This window comes from Strix aluco, chromosome 1, assembly GCF_031877795.1.
Source record: "Strix aluco isolate bStrAlu1 chromosome 1, bStrAlu1.hap1, whole genome shotgun sequence".
NCBI lineage: Eukaryota > Metazoa > Chordata > Aves > Strigiformes > Strigidae > Strix > Strix aluco.
The window spans coordinates 56,100,763-56,120,921 of NC_133931.1; the positions used below are offsets into that span (position 1 = coordinate 56,100,763).

General features: G+C 38.6%; 1 protein-coding gene across 6 annotated transcripts in view; it reads left to right on the forward strand.

The window, feature by feature from the left end:
• The window catches only part of PTPRM (protein tyrosine phosphatase receptor type M), a 506,702-nt gene extending 488,138 nt beyond the window's left edge, over nucleotides 1–18,564 (forward strand). For all 6 annotated transcript variants that reach the window (XM_074821657.1, XM_074821666.1, XM_074821694.1 and 3 more), the window contains 9 exons: nucleotides 1,313–1,467; nucleotides 1,769–1,904; nucleotides 2,476–2,625; nucleotides 3,097–3,270; nucleotides 5,624–5,755; nucleotides 9,056–9,181; nucleotides 10,990–11,153; nucleotides 13,246–13,381; nucleotides 17,668–18,564. In XM_074821657.1, the coding sequence (XP_074677758.1) occupies nucleotides 1,313–1,467; nucleotides 1,769–1,904; nucleotides 2,476–2,625; nucleotides 3,097–3,270; nucleotides 5,624–5,755; nucleotides 9,056–9,181; nucleotides 10,990–11,153; nucleotides 13,246–13,381; nucleotides 17,668–17,721 (1,227 nt within the window). In that variant the 3' untranslated portion in view covers nucleotides 17,722–18,564. The remainder of the gene's footprint in view (nucleotides 1–1,312; nucleotides 1,468–1,768; nucleotides 1,905–2,475; nucleotides 2,626–3,096; nucleotides 3,271–5,623; nucleotides 5,756–9,055; nucleotides 9,182–10,989; nucleotides 11,154–13,245; nucleotides 13,382–17,667) is intronic.
• Nucleotides 18,565–20,159: the final 1,595 nt, after the last annotated feature.

Genomic DNA, 20,159 nt, shown 5'->3' on the forward strand with positions numbered 1-20,159 from the left:
TCTATTCCTGGGTTTCAATATGTTTTAAAGTTGGTTTTTAGGATATAAGGTCACTTCTGTTGCAAGGGTGTGATCTCCTCAGTCTACACCAGTGTCGCATATGCTCTTCATCTTCTCCCTTGCCTGCCTTTTTGTGTCGCAGTTTCTGAGGGAGATGAGTGTGAATATTCCTCTGAGCAGATGCCCATTTCTCCACAGATCCCCAGCCTTGAGCTGTCAGAGCGTCAGGACTCCATGATACACCAAGCCCACTCCAGTCATGTAGCACTGGCACAGCCAAAATTTCTCAACCATTGAAAATCCCAGACTCCTTTAGCTTGCATACTAGCAATAAATTAGGAAGTTTATATTACTTCATTATGCAGAAAGAATTAGACCTTTTATATGCAAACCAGCTCAAGACAGGAAATACATCTTTAAGAAGAAAAACTGTAAACCACCAGTTATTAATATCACTGACATTTAGTCCAGCCTAGACATGATATGTCATAATTTTGCTGTTTGCTTATGAAATATGTATGATGGCCTCTGGACTGTGGATTTCTAATGAGAATAAAATACTGGCAGCTACATTTTTAGAGGGGGAAGAGGAAATACAAGCACTAAGAAAATCAAACTTAGCATACACACCTCTAATATCCAGACTGCTCCAGAAAGTCACATGGGAAATTACTTACACGATCAGCTTCTCATTCATACCTGTCTTACTATATCCATGTCCTTGCAGACTGTGGCAAATCACTTGAAGGGTGAGCATGTGGAGGGCTACAAACACAGCCCCTATGATTGGAGGTGCAAAAAGTTTTCTTACTATTCAGCTCTTTCTTTCAGACCAGTGAAGGAGACAAATGATAAGGAAAATTATGCTGAAGCTGTAGTTCCCTGAAGTCAGCAACAAAACTCCTGTGGAGAGCAGTGGGGAAAAAAAATGTCATCTGTGCTATATGTTCATGGCCTTGCTGCTGACCTGTTCTGTGATCATGGCATGCATCTTAAGGCCACAGTTTTCAAAGCAACCTAGTGCTTAAATATAGAGATGAGTGTCTACCTTGTTGCTAAAAGTTTCTAACAGATCTAGTGCTAAATTACTCAATTTTGTTGTAAGGCTTTGAAACCAGTTGATATGTAACCTTTGAACTTTGTCTCCTGCTATGAAAAAGCTCTCCAACAGTCTGTACAGACTGTATTGGTAGGGGGTGGATGCTTTTCAGCAAGGCTCAGGCTTTTGAAGTTATATTCTTATGATGTCTCTCCTCCAATTTCTTTCACATTCCAGCTTGTTTTTCTTTTTCAACCCTTGTCTTTTCAACAGAGAGGTGCTCATGAGATTCGAGAAATTCGGCAGTTCCACTTCACTGGCTGGCCAGACCACGGTGTACCATACCATGCGACAGGCCTACTGGGATTTGTGCGGCAGGTCAAATCCAAGAGCCCACCAAACGCTGGCCCTCTGGTTGTTCACTGCAGGTAGGTAGGACAGAAATCCCTCCATTGTGTTGTCCATTAAACTCAGGACCTACTTTTGCTTCTCCTGTTCTGTGCAGTCCCCACATAGGTTGCTGAAGCCACTGGAACTCTACCTACAGTAACTTAATACCTAAAATATAAACAAGAATGGAAAATGTGAGTCTGAAATCCTGCAAATGACTGAATGCAAGGCTCAATTCCAGTAATCATCCCACTGATCAAGTACCTGCGAGATGAACCCTTGCACTTTACATTTTCCAGTACGCTGCTGAACATTAACTGTGCTCTTCTTTTACTTTAGTGCTGGTGCTGGCAGAACTGGATGCTTCATTGTTATTGACATCATGCTAGATATGGCAGAAAGAGAAGGTGTTGTAGACATATACAATTGCGTGAGAGAGCTTCGATCTCGGAGAGTTAACATGGTGCAGACCGAGGTATTGTTAATCTACTGGAATACTGCCTTATGCTTTGCAAGAAAAAATACTCTTCTAGCCTATAAAACTAGAGCCCTTTTGTGGTTGGCAGCATCCAAAAGGTAGTTTATTCAATCATATATGCAGAAAGTAAGCCACACACAAACCTGAAGAACTGCTGCCCAAACAAGTGCACAGTTATGCTGCACTTAAGATTCACAGTGGTTTTTAGAAAAAGGAAAAGCATGCGTATTTCCTCTCAGGTGAGGATTCATTCTGGAGTACATCTTATTGAGGCTCATTTATGTAATAGCACCTACAGAACTGTGCAGAGGAATGAGGAAACCAGAAACATTCTGAGTTTTATTATGGAGTGTTACTGCACTTCTGTTTGTACTTGTAACTAGTTTGAGTCAAACCTTCTATATTAATTTCTAAATGAGTGGGATAGAGTTTCATGAACTGCTGTTGTTCCTTCTGGTCTTGCTTCAGTGCTGGTAAAGTCAGAGAGAATTAGTGGCAACCATTTACTTACCAAAATACTAATAGCGTATGCTCTCAATGTCAGTAATTATTTTAATTGCTTTACCAGGAACAGTACGTATTCATCCATGATGCTATCCTGGAAGCCTGTCTTTGTGGGGACACATCTATTCCAGCTTCTCAAGTTAGGTCTGTTTACTATGAAATGAATAAACTGGATCCTCAAACTAACTCCAGCCAGATCAAAGAGGAATTTAGGGTAAGTTGTGGCTAGCATTACCTAAAAGCTATACACTTCAGCTATACTAAAGACTTCTGCTTAAGTGCTTCTATATAACCATGAGAATTTTAGACCAGACCTGGGAGGGAAAGACTGGAAAAAAGGGAAAATAACATGTCACTAATTGCTGTTGAATTATGCTACATCATAAAAGAATGCAATGGGGTAGTAGTAAAATCTTCTTTTTACTCAAGGGAAGTATGTCAATTCCTTCCGCTGTCTTTTCTTCAGAAGGCAGGTTACTCTGCAGCTGTCTTTGAGGTTATTTTTCAGATCTGTATGCTTTCAGGATTTTTTGGTTCCAAACCCTGCTGACTGTGATGTGTTTTCATTTCTCTGCATATTGATTCCCACTGAAACTGAATGATGAGCTGATCTATTCTTAAATATTTTGGGATAGTTTCACTGCTGTGTTAATTTTTCTCTTGTACTGTTTACTCTTTTTGAAAGACTTTAAATATGGTGACTCCAACACTGCGTGTAGAAGACTGCAGCATAGCACTTTTACCACGAAATCATGAAAAGAATCGCTGTATGGATGTTCTGCCTCCAGACAGATGCCTGCCTTTCCTCATAACAATAGATGGGGAGAGCAGTAACTACATTAATGCTGCACTGATGGATGTAAGTTTCCACTACATCATTAATAATAAAAAGGGAATAAGCAGCTCTCCAAACTGGGCAATGCCAGAAAGTGGAGTCAGCATAAGAAGACTGAAATCCTTCTAGCTTTTTTTCCAAAAACGTGGCACAAAATCTTTAAACTCTCAAGCACATTTAGGATTCCACATATGTTATGTCACAACCAAGGTTCCAAAGCCATGCTCTGAGAGCGAGTCAGGGAGTTTTGATAAATTAAATGTGTCTGGATATCTCCCTAGTGCTTGAATTTTTAACCATCTGGCCTAGCAAAAAAGAATTACCTATTAAGACTCTAAGGCAGTTAAATAGGATAATAATGTTTGCAGCAATATTTCAGTTCCCTTTGTTTCTAATTTAAACAGTAATTAACAAAAAAAAATTGTCTGTCAGCACAAGATAGTACACAAGCCATTACTTCAGTCTTTCCGTTTATTTCTGTTTGAATGAATAGTTCCTCTTCATACATGTGTGTATTTTTTTTCCTAATGCATCTATGGTAATTCTAATCCTGCTAATAGAATATCAGTAAAAAGACACTTAAACCGCCTTTACAGTCTATAGATATTTATAGCCTATCTTTGACAATTTCGAGCTATAGTAATTACGGTTGTCAAACACATAAACAGCAAGAAAACAGAGGTTAGCAAAGAATGAACGCATTGTAAATGGCCTTTTTGAAAAGTGAAGCTAGAGTAATAACAGTTTATAGCAGTTTTTGCACTTCTTTCCTTCCAAGTTCTCAAAGCATTTTCCTAAAATAAGCCTAAGTTCAAAACACTCCTGTGAAAAAGTAGGTGTGTTATCTTTATGTTTATCTATGTAGAGAAACTGAGAACAAAAGTTTAACTGTCTTCTCTAGGTTCTCACAGTAGGTCAATGACATTTCATATTAGAACAGAGCTCCCTTGATCTGCAATTTACAACCTTGCCATTACATTGTCTCTTTTCCTGGAGAGTTCAGTACTGGTTTGTTCTGTAAATTAAGTACTGCTCAGAAAGAGCAGTACCTCAATATTTGCTTTGAAAATGCTTCCCTTCTTCACTGTTGAAACAATGCACTGGATCTAAAAGTGTGTCTGGGCAAAAGGCTCTGAGGGAGGAGGTGATCTGGATTACTTTCCACCTGAAGCGCCCTAGCCAGGCTCCTGCAATATCCCCGCACTGACAGACAAGAGCAGACATTTGTCCCTCTCTCTAAACCCTCAGTCTCCAGCAGGCAAGATGATGCGTTTTGCCCTCTCCACTTGCATCAGTTGAGATGCAGTTGGATCACCTCATGCAAGCCTGTAGAGCTCACTTCAAGCAAAAGGGATAGCAAGCATAATTTCCATTATTCAGTATCAGCATGAGTTGGAGAACGGGTTTTCCTAAAAAACTTCTGGGGCTTCTAAGTGAGGGAGTAATGGAGATGCCTTCGAGCATCTCTCATCTGCATGCAGCTTCCAGCAAGACAGGACCAGTAGGATAGAAGGCATCTGACTGATGTAACTGCAGCATCAATGCCTGCTGGTTGCAGTTTGCTAAAAAACAAACCAAAGAACTGAAGTCTTGTCTGTACCCCAAAACGCATTGGATTCATTTTCTGTGGTCTCTTCAGTGACTGTCTCTGACAGAAAGATGCAAATAGGTGATCAGATTGTATCTCTGTTGTGGTACATATACTTCAGTTCAAGGCATGTAGAGGCTTCCTTGCCCTCCTTAATGAAGGCAATGGCAGCCCCTCCTAATAATTGCCCCAGTACGGCCACACTGGCCTTCAACTCTCAAGAGGACATCAGTGAAAATGATAGTATGAGATCCACAGTGGAACAGTTCCACCAAACAGCTCAGTCAACGACATATTCTGGTACTAAAAAAAAACCAAAGAGCACTGAAATTTATCCCCTGGGTATCCTTGCTGCTGTCAGATAGACCAGAATTTCAACCATATTTCTGAAAAATAACTAGATATTTCCTTTCACGGGCATCATTCAAATTAACAGCTAAGTGCAGACAGCCAAGATTAATCTGTCCATTAACAGCTCAAAGCAAAACTGTTGCTCAGAATTTTGTAGGAGTTGCATTGGAGGCAAAAACCTCTGATGATTTTACTCTGTGCCTATGGCATAAAATACATTTCAGAAATATACCATCTGCAGAAGTTATTCTGCCCAAATACACTTTATTAACTTTGAAGCATGTAAGATCTCAGGAAAGAGCTGAAAACAATGTATTAATTATATAGAAAATAGAAGTAACGCTTTCAGTCCTGAAGTTTTGGGGCTATGACTGGCATTCTGCTAAATGGGTTTTTATCTCTTACCATTCTTCTCACCATCTTGTTATTTCTTTGCAGAGCTACAAACAACCGTCAGCTTTTATAGTTACGCAGCATCCCTTACCAAATACTGTCAAAGATTTTTGGAGACTGGTCCTAGATTATCACTGCACTTCAATAGTTATGCTGAACGATGTGGATCCTGCACAAGTAAGTCCAGAAAACTGCTCCATTCAAAAAGTGTCTCAGCATTTCAGAACAGCTTTAGGATGTAATTAGTTTTATAAAACAACATTAAATACTAACACACTAAAAAATTGATTTGTAGCTTGTAGATACACATAGGGAAAGAGGAATAAATCAGACCATTGGCAGCTTCTCCACCAAAATGTTAATGCACACATAAGTGTGCGCATACACCCATAACTTATTCTGATAAGAGAACTGCTTTGTGAAGAGCTGCTAAAAAACAAAACCAATAATTGTAGAATTCTGACTCAAGTCTGAAACACACTAATAGCCAAAAGTTATAAACAGAAGCCAACAGCTATTCGTTAGCCTACCTGAAACAGGTCACAGAATCACAGAATCATCTAGGTTGGAAAAGACCTTAAAGATCATCCAGTCCAACCATTAACCTAACATTGACAGTTCCCAACTACACCATATCCCTCAGCGCTATGTCGACCCTACTCTTAAACACCTCCAGGGATGGGGACTCCAACACTGCCCTGGGCAGCCCATTCCAACGCCTAACAACCCATTCTGTAAAGAAATGCTTCCTTTTGCGAGGTCAAGGACTTTGGTCTGCATACGAGGGGATGGGTGTTCTCAGTGTGAAAATCTGTGTTATGTTTGGCATAAAATGACATTGTTAGGAAGGAGATAGGAACTAAACAAGATTGGATACTAAGCATCCTTTGGAAGAGAAAACAGAGCAACGAAATGTATGGGGGAATGTAATTGCCTTACAAAAGAGTTGTGCATGCCATACATGTTCTTTAGAAAATTGGAAAACCATATCTACTGGTTTGGCAATTTAATCACTAGAATTAATCACTAAGCATCCTAGAGCCTGGCTCGCAACTGCGCAATTCCAAGTTCTTACACAGATATAATTTCCTTGGTTTCAACAACCTGCACCAGCCATCTTCTGGAATAACATGGTGGTAATCTGGGTTCTTAATTTGCTAATTATTGGTTAAGAGCAATTGTTATTTTTTATAGCAGACCTCATGTCATTTTTATTCTTGATATGATCAAGAATCTTTTTAGCTTTGTTGAGTATTGCACATGCTTAGAAAGTGTTACCTCTTATTTCTTTTTAACATGAGGAATTTGTTGTTAAAACATACTAATCTGCCGTTTTGTCTTTCAAAGGAATTTGTAGAAATTCCACACACTAGTTTAAAGACTGAATTTCTGATTCCAAGCCCTTACCTGTCTACAGGGAGAAAAATAGAAATGAAAGACAAAACTTTTATTCATGAGCCTTAAGATTATTTTCTGAGTGAATAAGGAAAGACTCAAGGGAGTCAGACTGTTAGGGACTGCTGAACAGAGTTTTTTTAATTTGTGGGCTGTGTTTTGAATTTACAATAATGCATGGCTATTTCAAGCATTTGTTAGCCTCACAGGCTTTTAAAAGCTATTGGGATATGCAGTTAATGCACCTGCCTCTGCAGTATGTTAAACATTTTCCCTCTAATGTGAGTAACAATCTTTTCATTAGGAATAAATCTCAAAACCCTTAGAGCAAACAGAAGTGGAGAGAGGGCAGAGCTTATTAAAAACATGCATTACATTCAGATTTATTAATAATTACTGTTATCATTATTATTTATGTATATATGGAGTGTTTAAAGTTATGGTTAGATATTACAATTGATGTGGATTGTTATGCTCTATTGGGAAATGAAATTCAACCCTTCACAGTGACTCTAACTTAAAGAGAGTCGCTAGCATCACATGCATGCAAAATGCACACACCTAAATGCTTTTGTTTTCTTTAAAACTTGAAAATCTTGGCTTCCTAAAACAGCTCCAGCAAACAGCTCTGCTTATTATCATTTAAGCATTTTTCAAAGATCTGTTAGAACAATATTCCTATATATTTGAAAGACGTGGATTAAATTGTGCACATGTTAAATGATCTGAGCACTGGCATTTGCATTACTTGTGTGGCTTGTATTTTGCTGGCCTGTACACTAGCATATTTCATAATAAAAATTTGTGTAAGATTTAGACAATATTTGGAAAGTAATTTGCTCAGCAGACCAAATCATGTGAGGGGTTTAAAATAAATGAAAATTTATTTTCCTAGTTGAAATTTCTGTTTTTAACTTGTTAAAGTGAACTCCTGCAAATCAGACCCTGTTCTCTTTTTAATTGATGAAGTAAATGATTATGTTTTCCTAAAATGTAGTCATCTCTAAACAGCTTTGTTGAGGACTAAGTGTTACAAGAAATGCAAAACAACATCTGGAGTAAATGTGATTTGTCAGCTCAACTCTGGATCACCAACAGCAGTGCAGCAGAATGAAGACCACAGCTGTTTTACTGAATGAAATAAAGTTCCAAATATGACATCAATGCTTCTGCAAGCAAACAAAATTTCATGAGTTCATACTTAATTTTGGTGAATGCTTGCAAAAGCTACATGCTTGAACTGCTCTAAATATCCCTGGAAAAAAATCATTATGGTTTTTATAGAAAAAAACGGACAAGCAGAGTCTAGCTTCAAAAACCTCCTTGCAGAGTGTTGATTTAATCTTTAAAGTATTAACACAGATGATAATTCCTGGATTAAACCATTGTGATATTATTAGACACTAAAACTGCAAGATAATGGTAATATTACTTTGTGATCTTTAGATACCTAGAAGTAATGTTTTCCGAGCACTAAAGAAAGCATAATTACTATTTTCAGGTGGCATTCATAAGGTGAAATTGAGCAGTTGTTGAAAATCTAAAGCAATCCTGATATTAGCCGATATCATCAGTCACAGGTGAAACAAATGTGAAAGTTAAGTCCTGAGCTTTGAGAATTGATGCACCCTTCATAGTATAAAGCACGCATTCTGATGTAGCTTGAATTATTACCAACTTTTCAGGACAGTTGGAGATACCACGCTTTTGGTCTTTAGGCTCTACTCTGTCTCCAAGATATGGTCATATTTGACAGCATCCCACTGTCTTGTCATAACATATTTCAGAATTGATGTTGACTGTCAGAAATGTGTTACTCCAAATACCAGAGGATGGCGAGTATAGCAGCAAGCAATAGAATGTTCAATTAAGTGAAAAGGCATTTGTTTAAACTTGTTCCACACAAGTAAAAGTAGAGTGCTCGAAACTGGTGGAAGATGGTGTCCTGTGTATTTTATAAAGAAATTGTGTGAGAATTTCAGTAATAAATGTAGCACAAAATAAAATCTAGAAAAGTATATTGAGGCAGCATGAAATTCAAAGTGATTAACTGTGTTCTTTTGTGTTTGTGGTCTTCTATAGCTGTGTCCTCAGTACTGGCCAGAAAATGGAGTACACCGACATGGTCCTATTCAGGTGGAGTTTGTATCAGCTGATTTAGAAGAAGACATAATCAGCCGGATATTCCGAATTTATAATGCAGCCAGAGTAAGGATGTTATTTGCAAAATTTCTGTCTCAGTAGATGAGTTGACGACTCAAATCACAAAAAATGAAAGTTAAACTCACATAAAACCATTCTCATTTTTCAGTTTATTTATTTGAAAGCAACAGTGCAATACTGAGTCACACCATAATCAATGAGAGAAAAAAGCCTTCTATGTGTAAAGTAAAAAATATTTTAATGCATATCTCAAGTGTGCTAAATGCAAATGAAATAAATGCAGTATTCAGATGGTATGGTAGCCAAGAAATGCCGAAATCAGTGCTGTTTTCAACAGTCTGAAATTAGCCATCTTGCATATTTGTATTCTGTGGCATGCGAAGAAAGCTGTGCACCAATAGTAGGCATGTTTTTCAATACCAGTCCCAGGCTTTTAGAGAAGATCCTGTCCCACTTATCACACTTTATAATATATGTAAGCACTTCAGAGGGACAAGTACGTTCTCATATCCAGCCTTTATGCTCCCATAAAGTTGACAGAAGACCAAACGAGGCATGTCTTTCAAGCTCACTGGAAAAAAGATTCTAACACAGACCAGGCATCTCCTCCCATCCAGATGGAAGGGAGCCTTTGCAATGGACTGGTATCAATCACCAAAGACCCACATCTAGGAATAAGCAGCACTCTCTGATGAAAAAAGTTGGGAACTGCCCTGAGATCCGGTAGCTATCAGGACAGTGAAAGGACCCAAAAACACACCCCAAAACAAGCTAATATCTGAACAGAGAAGCAGATTGTAAGCTTCAAGATATTTCCTTAATACTATGAGGGCCTTACATTCTCAGCAAATGTGGCAAGATATAAAACACAATCTCCAGCAGTGTTAATGTGAGCTTTAGCAGGCACTGGGTCTGGCTGATGTGCTTTGGGAAGAGGGGCTGTCAGCTGAAAGAAACTGATCAGGAAATCAGTAGATCCCAAATTTTGACATAAAGCAGACAAAACCCATTGAAGAACATATCTAATGCTGCATCCACTTTGGTTTATTCCCTTATCTCGTTAATCTTACATACTCTCTATTACCTCTTACTCTAGAGAAAAAATTGTAATGTCAACATTTCTGTGTGTTCCTCATTTTAAAAGTGGCACTAAAATGCCGTCACTTTGCACAGAAGTGGAAGTGGCAAATCCTAGACTACAAAAACAGTTTTCATGTGTGTGTTTATTATGCCCTTTTCAAAAGACTAATTTTCTACTACTAACACTTGTTCTATGCTCCTTTTTTATTTTAAATCACCATAAAGCAACTGTTCAGTAACATTTCACCAGAGGGGTTCTGACTGCTGCAGTAGCACACAATAAAATAAAATGTAGTTAGTTTTTTTATAAGCCAGAAACATATGAGGGTTTCGTTTGGTTTTTTAAATGTTTCCTGCTTCAAAATATCTTGAAAGGTTGAAAGGTTTTGACCTTTCTTGTAAAAAAAGACAGAAGCATGCAAACATTATTCAAAATGCTGAAACATATAAAAAAAAGGTATATAATTGAAGTTGTGTTGCAGGTCCCTCTTTGCTACCAATTTCCTCCTATGATATTAATTAATTATTTGCTTGGTCCTGCAGCTGTACCATTGCTCTATTCTAAGTCTATTTGTACAGCACTCAGTTTAAAGCTTCCTGTTCTAATAACTCCATTGGAAATTAAAAGTCATTAACTCCTCAAGGGCAGTTGAAATTACATTAGCAGTTGTCAGCGGTGATCTGCTTGAACAACTTTCCTCACTGATACAAATATCTAAATTATATACCAAAATTGCTGTTATTTTCCCTGCTTGTTGTCTGAATCTCTGCAGCCCCAAGATGGCTATCGGATGGTGCAACAGTTCCAGTTCCTGGGATGGCCCATGTACAGAGACACTCCAGTTTCTAAACGCTCCTTCTTGAAGCTTATCCGCCAAGTGGAGAAGTGGCAGGAAGAATACAATGGGGGAGAGGGACGCACAGTTGTACATTGCTTGTAAGTACTGGAAACAGAAGAGAGAAAATAAGGGAATACTGTTAACAGAATTTGTGCCAGGTTTTAAAAGATTTGTGAAGAGGTGAAGAGGTATCTATCTAATCTGGAACTGGATAAATAATACAACTGCTCATTTAAAAGCTTTGAATACAAGAAGAATTGTATAATTTTTATGTAGATTCATGAGTTTCCCTCTACCTTGGTAGACTCCTGTGAAAAGATGATGTTTAAGTCTACTTTATATAAAGATGTCCAGTGACTTTTGCAAATGGAAAAGGTGCATATTTATTCAGAGAAAAATCAAAATTGTACCTTCAGAACAATGTACCTTTTATTTCTACAGATAAGAACTGTAGAAATAAGTAGTATTGGAGGGATAATTCCAGTTCCAGACATAAAGCACAGAAGTAAAAGTGCTGTGATAGACCAGTTACGATGATCCTGATGATCAAAAAGCCTTACCTTTCTCTAATAATGGTATATATTTTTGTACTTCTGTGGCCTTTGTGCTCCACTGGTGCAGGCTCTCATCCACTCTGCCACCATCCTTCCTTTGGTATGGCTTAATACTTGTACACGCTGTTTGCCCTCAGCAGTAGCTGATTTTTTAAGACTCAGTCTTCAGTGCTTGAAGTTTTATCCCTCTTCCTCTAAACATCTGTTTAAAGATGCTGCCATGATGGAGAAGGGACATGCTAATGGGAAAAACACACACTAACGCACTTTCAGAAGCTGAAACCCAATGTTAGAACGATGGAGGAAAGTCTAAGAGTGTATTAATAATTCCCACTATCACTGACCTTGAACAAGTCATTGCTCTTCAGTTTCCCCATCTGTAGAATGGGGATAATAATACTTTCATCAAAGGAGCATTGTGCAGTGTGATTAATTAATGTTTTGAGATCTTTAGCTGAAAAGACCCTTTTGAAGTGCAAATTACTGTTATCTCTGAGGTGGCTGATGATATTAAATAGTTGTACAACATCACACATGCGTCACTTCCAGGCAGTACAGAAAGAAAAAGCTCTAATATCATCCTTTTAAATGGCTTTATTTTAATTAAAATTCTCAAAGAGTCCACAATATCAGGCAATGTTTTGGCAGCAGAGAGCATTCTTTTCATACAGCCTGGATGTGACAGATGTGCGACGTTGTATCTTCCTTTGAAAATCAACCATTTGCAAATGTGGTTTGAAAGACCTGCTACCTAACTAGTCTGCACTCTGGTAATTATAAAGGTTTATTATTTTCAGTGAAGCACAGCCTAAAGATTCTGATTAGAATAGCTGTAGAAATAATAGGGTTTCCAGAAAGAAAAAGATTCTCAAAGATTAAAAATAACTGGGGATAAAGTATTATTAAATACTGTATTTGATCATGCATATGAACATTTGTGCTTGGCTTCTTTGTTAGCAAGTCACTTCGGGTTCTCATCCTCTGATACTGTGGGTGGAGGGGGAATACATACACTTTTAAAAGTAGTCATTGCCAGGCAGCCGGCCCCTCTGCCTGATGCCAGGGAGTGAGCGCATCAGCCAGGGGAATATGGCAGCACCACCTCGTGCCATGCTAAAGGTGGAGCCACTGGAAGGGCTCCTACAGATGAGACTTTGGGCACTTTTGCTGCTTCTCTGCAATGCCTTTTGATCCAGGAGGAGAGCACCAGGATTTGGAATAAAAGAACTCAAAGATCCACTTTCTCTAGAACATTTCCAGGCCTGATGTTCATTGCAACCTTGTGTGTTTACAGTGCAAAGGGCTGTTGAACTGAATCTAAAAGTACCTTGTTGTTATTTTAGCAGCCTCTTTGTGCTGTCTCAAGCGTTCGCTAAAGGGTGGTCCAAAACTCAGCTGTTCGATTCCCCCCAGGCTTTCAGCCTGCTGAATTCTGAATCATAGCTTTGAGATCTTTCAGCCCATTAATTCCAATTAAAAATCGTGTTCTGCCTAGACTTTGGCAGCCGTTGGGGACAGGAATGTTCTGTGGTTTCTCCCCACTGGAACTTATGCCTTCTGTAGCCATCCCTGGTGCTGTACGAACTTGTAACATAGAGTCAATTTTAACTGAGCCATTTTATCACTTTTATTGTAGGAATGGAGGTGGACGCAGTGGGACATTTTGTGCAATCAGTATTGTTTGTGAAATGCTTCGACATCAGAGGGCTGTTGACGTATTCCATGCTGTGAAGACGCTGAGGAATAATAAGCCTAACATGGTGGACCTTCTGGTATGAGCTATTTAACTGCACCACTATATAGAAAATGTTCCTTTTTCTCAGAAGACTCGGAAAGATTTCCAGGATTTGCAGTGGGAGTTGTTCACAAAGCAAGCAAGTCATTTTCAAAGGGGATAATGAAGTTACTTCACTTGTAAGAGTATTTTTACACTGCTTTCTTCCCAAGGAGACTTTGTCTCTGTTCATTTGAATTTTTTAAGAGTTTTAAACTTTCAGCTGAACATCCTTATTAATTTTCTTTTCTAGCAGGCTGAGCCAAGTGGAGAGCAGCCCTTGCATAGTAGAAATAATAGTTATGTAAAATGAAATGCCAGATTTTCAAATTATATATTTTATAAATAACTTAATCGCCTAATATTTATCAAAGCCATGAATTTCAGTTTGACATCCAGAATATTGCATTTAATTATGGTTGCTCTATCTCACAGAAAGATTAAAGAAGTTCAGAAACAAGGGGCCATGTGCAATTATTTTCCTAGAGAGTGTTTTATGGTTTTTTTTTTTTAAATGGAGAATTGCTGAAGTGCCAGCTGCTATGCCAGAAGAGCTTCAGAACAGCTTAAACCAGCAGGTTCTTACACTCCAGTGTGTAGTTCTGTACTTGGAGATGGGTATAGTGTGATACCCTATTCTGAAGCCTGGGCTATAAAAGACACTGTTTTACAACATCCTGCTGTAGAGGTGGCTGCTTAAGTGGCAGCTGTATTCAATTTAGCGTCATAGGCAGGAGGAAGCAGCATCTGGGCAGCTTCAAGATGCTAAAGCAATCTGAGCTAATTTTGCAGGCTCTGGTTAAACAAGTTTGGGTCATATTTCAACATCTTTTTTAGAGTGCCCAGGGTGAGGCAGAAGGCATCTTGCAGAGCGGGTCCAACCTGTTGTAATTTTAGGAGAGATTCCCCCTCTCTCAGATGAGCTACTGAGATCTGGGTGTGAAACACACTGGAGAATGGGCAGAAAACAGGAATTTCTGTTGGGGAGAGTGAGGCTTTCAGGCTCATGTGTAGGTGAGTAGGGTTATCCACTACACCACCACATGTATCACTGCCTTCATCTGTCCCATAGAGAATGGCTCCCACCACATCCTCCATCGCAGTGATCTCATCTAGCCTACCTGTGAAGTCCCAGATCCTCCCCTAGGCCCTGCTCTGTCCAGGATTATGGAAAAAAACCAGATGTTGCCAGCTATGCAAAGCAAGGAGGGAGTTTACAAGCAGTACCACAGGGCCATGAGCCAGCAATGTGGAACTGTGAATCTTTTGAGAAACTATCAAGCATTCACAGTGGTGGGAGGGAGAAGCTTAGCTGGCTCCTCTTACTCTAGTTTATATTCTCAGGAGGAGAATCATCATGCTGAGAACCATACATTTTTATTTCCTAGATATTAAGAAAAATGTCCTACTTCTTCATTCAGATAGTATAGTTTGGATAGAGACTTGGCAGGCCTGCTGTTCTCTGTTCTCCCAGAGCTTAAGTCCACAGAACTCACTGATCTCTTACTCATTTATTTTATAGAAATAAAAAGAAAATTACCAGTGTGAAGGTGTACAGTTGAAGGAAATTCTGTCCATAAATTACCGTTTGTGACAGTTCTCCAGGTATAGATTTGTCAGGCAGCTGTCTCCATTTTTCTTTTAATCAAAAGCTAAATGTGTTATTTTAGAATGTAAAAATAGCTTTTAGTAAGTTGAGGATGGTATTGAGAATGTCTGGACAGCATTGAGAGGCCCCATAAGGCCTTTTCATTAGGTGATTTCAAAGCACTCATGAAGCAGATCCATATTGTTTTCCTTATTTTACAGACAGAGGAACAAAGGCAGGGGACAATCAGGAATTTTCCCTGTATCACGTAATTCACTGACAAAGCAGAGTTAGAACCACATCTCTTCAATCTTGGCCTGCTACTTTGTAGGAACAAGTGTTTGAATTAGCAAGGTTTCAATTTCCATGTAGATTGTTTCATGGTAAAAGGGTATCGAGACACTTGAGTTCTTTTCCTGATCCTGTTACTGACTTTATCCTTTATGACCTTTCTTATATTAAGGTCTTTGCCTCAGTTTCCATATCTGAAAAATTAGAACAATAATATTCGTCTACCTTTGTAAAATTTTGGGGTAAAAGATTAAATGCTTAGATTTATAAATATTTCACAAAAATAATTTCAAGACTGCTTTATCAATACATGTTATGCACGTTCTGCCTAGATGAAGGGCAGTCTTTACAGCCCATACTTAGAGATTCATCTCTTAATTTCATTGAAACCTTTGGTTTTCCTACAAGTGTAAAAATCTGAATGCCACATCCATACAGTAGAGAAATCTGTGAAATTCTTCAGCCATCATGCAAAGGTAATACATGGTATTACAAAACGTATATTACAGAGTGCCCAAAGCATTTTGTGATAAAGGTTATTGGACCTACCAATAGGTGTCCTAGGGAAAAAAAAAAATGTACATCTCTGAAGCTAGCTAACGTAAAGAGACTTTTAATATCCACCATCAAGTGAATAATAAAAATGTACAAAGGACACACATGAGTGAACACAGTGCAAAATAATATATGTCTGCTCTTTAAGACAGGTATTCAGTTTACTGAAAATGACAGTTATTCTGATCAGTAAATCAGCATAAAATGAGCATGGAAAAATGGAAATGGATGAGTGGCTAATCTCTTGTTTTGATCTGTTATGTAGTTATAGAAGAATTTTCATTTATTTAGAAACATACATGAAATAACAGCAGAAAAGGAATAATTTACATAATATTCCTTTCTTCTTTTTTATTCTTTTCTCATTCTGAAGAAGGCACAGGCACCTCACATACAACTCATTCATAACTTAGGTGGCATGTGCACCTAAAATTTGTTTTCTTTTGACGTGACAGATCTCAACAGAAGAACTTAGAAATTGTCCATGCTTGTTAATGGCTTTTTGATTGTTGTAATATTATTTGGTCTCTTGCATGTTAAAGTGAACTCTCTTCTCAGCTAAAACGTGACCCAAAATCACAAGTACAGGCCAAAAGACTTAATCCATTAAAATGTTTGCTTCAATGAAAAAGATAATATATCTGAAGTGTAATTGTAATCTTCCTACTTGTGATGTTGGGAAGGTGAAGGCTGAGTGCTGTCAGCTAGTTAAGTCTGTTGTTCCTGTATGATAGTACATACTTATAGATCTTTTATTAATTGATTCAAGTGCATAAGAGAAAGACGTTTCAGTGGCAGAAATAGTGATAAAACCGGCAGGTATTTCCAAACTGAATTTTTAGAAGCCAGAGCCCTTGGATTCAGGGAACCCACACCTACTATTTCTTTCAGCTTTTTTGTTTCATTTAATGTTTCATTCATGTAGTTTTATTAAATACTGCGAGTAGCGAGAATGAAAACAGAAGAGGGATATGTGTGCACACACAAAGCTGTGAAGTCTTCAGTGACTGCAGAGTGGGCAAGGGTCAGTCACAACTATTGGCCTCTCTGTACCACTGCAGATGTGGAAGGTGGTGAAGTCACGACCCCTCGGCTCTGAAGGATGCGGCTTGGGTGCGCACACCATGGGAAGGGGGTTTCCCGGCGATCGGCCCTGCTTCCAAACAGTTGCAAATAAAACCAGCAAGTCTGTGTTTGAAGCACAAGTTGGCACCTGAAAACTTTTAGCCTGGGTAACAGAAGAGCTGTTAAGAGCCTAACTTACACGTCATCATTAATTGCTAAAAATTAATTTGAATGAATCCAATTAATTTAGCCCAGGCCTGTCACAGGCCTAGTGAACTGGGAGAGGACAGTATTTAGGCATGGGTTTGGGCCGCATGTAGAGGAGGAACAGTAAGCAGCTCTTGCCCTGAAATGTAGCAAGTGTATGAACGACATTAAAATAAAAGTTACAACCTGGGAGGTACTAGACATGGGGTCTGTTTTGAGATAAACATTTCCAGGGAGGAATTTCAATAACTCCAATTCCGGGAAAGTGCTACATGAGCATTTTGACAGATGACAGAAGGGCTGCAAGTCAATTTGCTTATGTGTAGTCAATTTTTCTCATACAAGTGTATTAGAGCAGCTAAATACCCATCTAATAGAAGCTGTACCATAAGTTACTGTGTGTAGTGTCTGTTGTCTGGTTAATATAAAGATTTTCTTACCTGAATATAAATTGGATTTTCAAACTGGTTCCCATTGACAACAGCTGATAGTAAATAATTTTAACAGAAGAGAAATATTGATCCCCTTAATTAAGTTCCTTCAATAACTGACTTTGTGGTTTTCTTTTGATTTTTCAGGATCAATACAAATTCTGCTATGAAGTGGCTTTGGAATACTTGAATTCTGGCTGATTGCATAAACAGCACAGACAAAGTTCCCTCTTTCACCACCACAAACAAAGCAAGTCGCTTCATGATATCTGTGTAAATGAGATGAAGACTTCTCAGTGTTATGCTTATACTGCTTTGTATAATTGGCTCTTTTTAAGAGCCCGAAAAGATGTTTATAAACTGCTTGCACTGCCCGTTTTCCACTATAATGCCGCTGCTTGACACCCATATGAACGTACACCAAACCACATGGCCGTTGTTGAACACTGTATTCATACATAGCCATTGATGTGGTGAAGCAGCATAGTCCTTTGGTAAATAAGAGAGCACAATTATATTCTTATGAAGGAATTTGTACTTTTCTGTTACATTTTGTTGCCTGTGATTCTCAGTTATTGTCACAGCCTAGTGTACATTTCTGTTCTGTGGAGAATGCTGTCTGGCATTTTAGTAATATATGATTTTAGTTATATTTGTATTCTAATACATGCATAATAAATGAATCATATGTAGCTTATCTGAACTAATGGAAGGACATGTACTAAATCATGTTAACTTTGTTGAGTTGTAATTTCTATCCACTTTGTACCATTGCAGAGAGAGAATCTTGATAGAAATACAGTTAGAAATGCAAAAATACAAGATGCTCAGATTAATATATCCAAAGCTTTTTCATTTGTTTATATTGTAAATATTTTTTGATTTCATCAAATTATTTATTCATTAAAATGAATTTTTTTGTGAAGCACAGTGAGTGACAATCATTTTTATTAAGCCCTGGAAATGCTTACTGTATGATAGTGTAAACATTTGTTTACCTTGTATGGATTCTCAGCTCAATAAATAATTACATACATGATAAAATCTCGTTTAATTTAATATCTCTTGGCACCTGAGTGCCTTCAACTAAGCCTCTTTTCGGATTAATTCTTGTAAATACTGAGCTACCTCCAGAGTGTGTTTATTGTGTGATCCAATGTTGATCCAGCCAATAGCAAGATGTGCCGTGCCAAAATATAAAAAGAGGTGAATTGTATGTTTAAAAATGCACAAATGCAGAACCTGAAAATTGCCCTGCTGAGATGATGTTGGGCTTGCAGTACTCAGTCTTATCACAGCATTCCTCTGCAGCCCTGAGCATGCACTGTCACTCACGCTGCGTCTGCTGCTGCAAAAGTGGTGACGGTGCATTTGTTCTTGGGAAGAATGACAGCTGTGAGGGGGAAGTAGTTCCTTGTATTAAAGATACCAATACTGGAATGACTGGAGGGGGTTAAAAAGTGAGTAAAACTGCTCTGTTACTAGAGCTGTTACCAGTACAGCCAGTGGAAAGGTTTAAATCATTAAAGATCTTGCCTGTCCTGAGAATGGCTGTACTGCGCTTCCATGGCATTTGGAAGGTTCCCCTTTCTCCCAAGCACTCATCAGTGTCTGAACAGGCTGGGACTTGCCTCATGTTCATGCATGCAGAAAGCACAGCAATGAAGCCCCAAGAAAGGGGAATGAGCCAGCAATGGCTTGCTGCACTGTCCACTGGCACTGCAGATCTTTCTCTCACCCAGAAGTGTCAAGGAGACATTGCAGACAGAGAAATTGCTCAATACCAAAGCCTTCCAAAGCTATATGGAAGTATATTCCCAGTGCAAGGAAGCAGCAGACTGCACAATATTTCAGTTCTTAAAAAGTCCTCTTAATGTGCTAGCCATCTGCAATGGGGGCTGTATCTATATAAATGTATCAGTCAAAAAGTTTTGAGAACTTCTAAATCAAAGAGACCCAGCTTGGACAGAATGATTCACAGCTTGTCAACTGCCAGTTCAAAACCACTGCAAAATTCAGATCTGAAGACATGAGGATAGGTTTCCTCTGCAGCTGGAAAGCATCTCTTTTAAAATTGCTTTAAAATGTAGCTGGCAGGTACTGGCCATTGCTATAAATTGCACAGACGTACTGAAGAACATAGGAAAAACAACCCCAGCCCTAAGAAGAATGATAGTCCTTGAATAAACCCTGTAGCAGAATATGCTCTGATTGGTTTGGAAACCCTAGTGTTAAGAAACAAAATCCAAGCCTCTAACATCATATTCCTCACAACAAGCTTGACAAACCAGGTATGCCAGCCAGGTGTGCTTCTTTGTAATAATTGTGTGACACTAAAATGTTGGGTTCCATGATCTATTTATTGAAATATGCATGCATGTGTCCAGTATTTCCTGATGCTTTCAAGAAGTGTAAGATGGTTAAGTGTGCTGAAGGAACCCTAGGATAGGTGACACCAGCAATGTGATCCCAAATGTGAATGAGATTATTGAAATGCAGCAAGAATCACAGCAATCTCTGCCAAGGACAGAGACTGCCAATGTCTGCCAGACATTATTTCAGCTGCTGAACTTTTGCAGACATACTTTCCACAGGTAGGTCTTGGGGGAAGAGAGGGGGGAAGGAGATGACGAGGAGAG